This window comes from Sinocyclocheilus rhinocerous, unplaced genomic scaffold (genome assembly GCF_001515625.1).
Source record: "Sinocyclocheilus rhinocerous isolate Xijiao unplaced genomic scaffold, SAMN03320098_v1.1 scaffold1268, whole genome shotgun sequence".
In the NCBI taxonomy this organism is placed as follows: domain Eukaryota; kingdom Metazoa; phylum Chordata; class Actinopteri; order Cypriniformes; family Cyprinidae; genus Sinocyclocheilus; species Sinocyclocheilus rhinocerous.
This window is the reverse complement of record NW_015664016.1, coordinates 1,651,166-1,655,612: the sequence shown is the minus strand read 5'-3', so window position 1 is coordinate 1,655,612 and position 4,447 is coordinate 1,651,166. Positions and strand designations below refer to the sequence as shown.

Below are 4,447 nucleotides of genomic sequence, written 5' to 3'. Positions count from 1 at the left end.
ATAAATAAAAAAATAAATTCTTCTTTAAATGGCAAATTTTGATTAACTTTGACAATTAATTAATCTTTGTCTTCTACTGACAATCTTTTGTAATCTACTGGTTTTTTTTGATAATAAAAAAATAACATATCTAAGATATATGTATAAATATAAATGCATTTTAATATAATACAATAAACATATAAATACATACATACTGTACATAATATTCAAACAAATTTTTAAATAAATAATTATAAATATTAAATATAAATAAATTTCCTAATATAAATAAATTTTAAAAAAATAAATATAAATGTATTATGAATTTATATAATAAATATGTTACTTATTCACACATAATAAGGGTGTAAAAACTTTTGATTTGTGCTTAGTTTTATGTCATTTTTGCTGTTAATTTATATGGTGATTTTTCTTTTAAATTAGATACATGTATTTATATAAATAAACAAATATAATTACAGTTGATACCAATAAATACATTTATGATTTTTTTTTTTTTTTTTATAAAGTTCCCCACAGTGGGCGAAACTTGTTATAAAGTTAGTGACAACAAAGCCCACCCATTTAAAGGAAAGATATGATTGGTCAACTTTCCTGTCATTTGAAATTTCTCTCCCATTGACTTACTATTGTTTGGCCCTTGGTAATTTCATAGCTGGTCCACCAATCACAGAGCCGAAAGCTTTAGGTGAAAACATTCTAATAATGAGAAAATGGGCATCTTTCATTTAAACCTTCACCTTCCAACACAAACTGAATATAGGCAGATTTGAAGAGTTCATTTCTACAGAAATTGTATTTATTTTATTTAGATGTTTATTGTCAAATTAAAAATGTATTAAATAAAACTAGAAATTATGATTTTTTTTAATTAAAAATATTTAAAAGTTTAAATTTTTAATTTTTAATTAAATTTAAATATAAATAGTACATGTATTGTTTATTTATCAGGTAAATCAATAAATTAGGTCAAAAAAGTGTTATGTTACTTTTGCTATGGCTTCTGTTGGTTTAAAAAAAATTATAATAATAGTCAAATTAATTCATGTGAGATTATTTTGTGAACAGGACTGTGACATGCTGGCTGGAGAGAAGACGGCATGGACGTCCTTAAGAGACGCCATCCCTCACCTGGAGCAGCTTCAGTCGGAGCAGCGTATCCTTCACAGCCGAATCAGGGGCTGTTACAGTGCCTGACACTCGGTGGGCGAGAACTGACTGTATCTCTAGGTTTAGCAGAGTGAAGTGAACTAGCCTGTAGCATTTGTGCTCTGGAAACAACTGCTAGTCTCTGCAAACTATGCCCGATTCTGTAGTCATATCAGTTTCTAAGACATTGCAATGAAAGGTGTGAGGGTAAATCGGTCAGTTCTGTCTAACTCGCTTGCTTTTACCCCTTTGGACACGTGGCTGATGTATAAAAGAAAACGCAGGCTGTCTTCCTTTTTAATTGTGTCCTTAACTGTTTAATCAAAAGGCTGGGAGGAGCTGCTGAAAGAGAGCCAGGCTCTTTTGCACAGATATACAGATGTCGTCCCGGACAGGAACGCAGCTCACACATCCAGGAGCAAAGAAACTTGTCAACGCTGCCCCACGACTTTTATTAATAACAGTTTAAATACTGAATCACTACGTTATATTTTCCAGCAACAAGAGGATATAATCGTTGTTTTTGAAGTAAACTCACTCTAAAAAGAGATACGCACAGACGCGCATACACGCAACTTTCATCTCTCTCTCGCTCTCGAATTGGCAATATTTGAAGGGTTTAGCGATTTCTAATTATTGGGGGGACTAGCCCCCCTCAATGTCTACGGTGGTTATCGCTCGTTAAAATCTTTATTAATGCCAAAAAATGCTTACATTTGTGTCTTTTTGTTCTCTCGGGCAGCCATGTTGCCGCTGAAGCCGGTTTACGCTGAGATAATTCATACCCCTTCGTTTGAAGTGTGCTCCCGAAAAATCTTCGTTTAAAGGGCTATCTAGCCCTTCCCCTTCCCTCTACCCCTACCCCTCCAACCAAAAGAGAATCAAGACACCCCTACCCCTTCACGTGAACGCGCGAAACGGAGGGGTAGGGGAAAGGGGAAGGGCTAAGGGGTAGAATTGGGATTGGGCCTTAGTGGTGTTTACTAAAATTATGCTACCTTTCAAATGTTTGATGTCAGTAAGATTTTAAATAAATTGATACTTCTGTTTAGCAAGGATGCATTAAATTGTTAAAAAAAGGCAATCTATTCTAGACAATAAAACTTATAATTTTGCAGAATGTTTCTATTTCAAATAACTGTTGTTCTTCAAAATTTCAGGAAATGTAAAAAATAAAAAATAAATTAAAAAAAGCAATGGCTGCTAAAAATGCGTTGCAGTTAGAGAAAATAAATAAATAAAGTGTAAAATATATTTCAAATAGATAACAGCTATATTTACCATATATTTTGCCATTTTTGTTCTATTTTTGAATAAATAAATGCAGCCTTGATGAAGTAAGACTCTCTTTCCCAATAAAATAAAATACAATTTAAAATAAAATAAAATAACTTTACTAACCCCAGACATTTTAGCACTATAGTATTGGACGCCTAACTGATCAAATCTATGATTTTTACTTGTTGGATAATAAAACAGGCAAAAAATCTTAAACTTAATAGAATCATGGTGGCAAGATTTGGCAAATACCACTCACATTATGTTCAGAAAATGTCAAAATCTACTTGTTACTATTGTAAAATCATTAAAAATGTCTTTAAATAGTGTAAGTAGCTGGCAGTATGTTTTTGTTATGCTAGTTTTGGCACCACAGTTTTAATGTTTTAACAAACTATGTTTTGGAGGAAACCATGGTTGTTTTTGTATGGGATGCTAACTGGTTTATTTATTAGATGTTGAGTTATTGAGAAAAGCGTTATACATTAAAATCTCAGGACATTTACCATGATTGTACATCCTGCTTATGCAGTATGTTGCCTATCCTAATACCTGGGGTCTTAACCTTTACCAAAAAAAAAAAAAAGCTTGTTCAGCTGTGTTTAAATGGGACAAATGGATCAATTTAGGAAAGGGCAGACTCCAGGTGAAATCCACCACAGGACGGTATTCATCACCAACTACTATTGAATCAATGTGCACAACACCAATCTTAGCATTGTGCACCGTAGCCACTATATGACTTCCCATGAGACGTGTAGAACAGAGCAGCGGACACTGGTCTTCTTTTGAAGCAGGCGTTTGTGAGTGCATTCCTGTCTGGAGGAGGTCTGGGACTCTTCTACTGTGGTGTTTCATTTGTGGTTGTTGGAAAAAGCTGTTTGGAAATGTCTCTTTCCCATAGTGGTGAGAATAATACATACCTCTAGGCTAAACGCAAAGAGATTATTGACTTCAAGCTCCTGCAGATGTCAGTTTGTAGCGGCGCTAGACCTCCAGTGATTTCCACTAAATCCAAAAGTAGACAGTAAAGAAACAGTCGGATCAGAGCTTCGGAGGCATTGGACATTGGAAAAAAGTGAAATTACCCAACAGCTTTTCCCCTGTCAAATGTGGGGGATATGAATATGGCTGTTATTTTTCTACTGCGCTGGATCCCGTCTTCCCATGTCAGCTAGTGCAAAGCATAAAAAAAGTTTTTATATTGCCTGTTGGATTCTTATTCTCCAGCTTTATACTGCATCTGATTAATATTTATGGTGCCGAGGGAGGGCCACCAATGCAAGGAAGAGGAAAAATGCTCCTAAAATGGCTTTTTAAATGCCGAATTGACATTGAGATTGATGCTTGCCAGTGTCGCCGCAGTTTCTGCTGTTAGTACAACAAGATGAATGCACGTTATAAAGAAAGATAAATACTTTCAACCGTTTGGTCATTTTCATTGCACATCCTTCAAGCGCTGATAATTGCTGCTTTCACAATGATTTCTTTACTTGTCTTCACCATAGAAAATGTAAGGCTGAAATCTGCTACTCAAAGAGGTTTACGTTTTGAAATACTAGACTAATAAAATATAGAAATACCTGGGATATATACAGTACCGTATAAAAGTTTGGAGTTCCCTAGTGGAAAATAAATATACTAAAATGAATTTGAAATACATTTGTTTTGTGCTAAGTATGCTACATATACATTTACATATTTATGTACTTAATAAAATAACCTGAAATTGTACTTTTAGTATACTGGTATACATTAACTGCTAAATTGGAATAACTAATTTTGTACTTTAATTGTGCGGAAGTTGTGCTGAAGTCCAACTAAAGATATACTGAAGTATATTTGATTGTGCTAAAGTGGAACTAAAGCAAGTATACTTCAGGTACACTTTACATAGCTTGCAATTAAAGACCAATATTATTCAAAGATCATACAATCCTCATCAGTAGTGACATTTAAACACATTTTAGGATTAATATTAAAGGGGTCATATGATGCGATTTCAATTTTTCCTTTC

At 33.8% G+C, this 4,447-nt stretch overlaps 1 protein-coding gene across 1 annotated transcript in view; it reads left to right on the top strand.

The window, feature by feature from the left end:
• Window positions 1-4,447, top strand: part of LOC107729232 (histone-lysine N-methyltransferase SMYD3-like) — a 181,466-nt gene that overhangs the window by 160,612 nt on the left and 16,407 nt on the right. Inside the window, exons 9-10 of the mRNA XM_016539664.1 lie at window positions 1,072-1,159; window positions 1,481-1,570. Coding sequence (XP_016395150.1) covers window positions 1,072-1,159; window positions 1,481-1,570 — 178 coding nt within the window. The remainder of the gene's footprint in view (window positions 1-1,071; window positions 1,160-1,480; window positions 1,571-4,447) is intronic.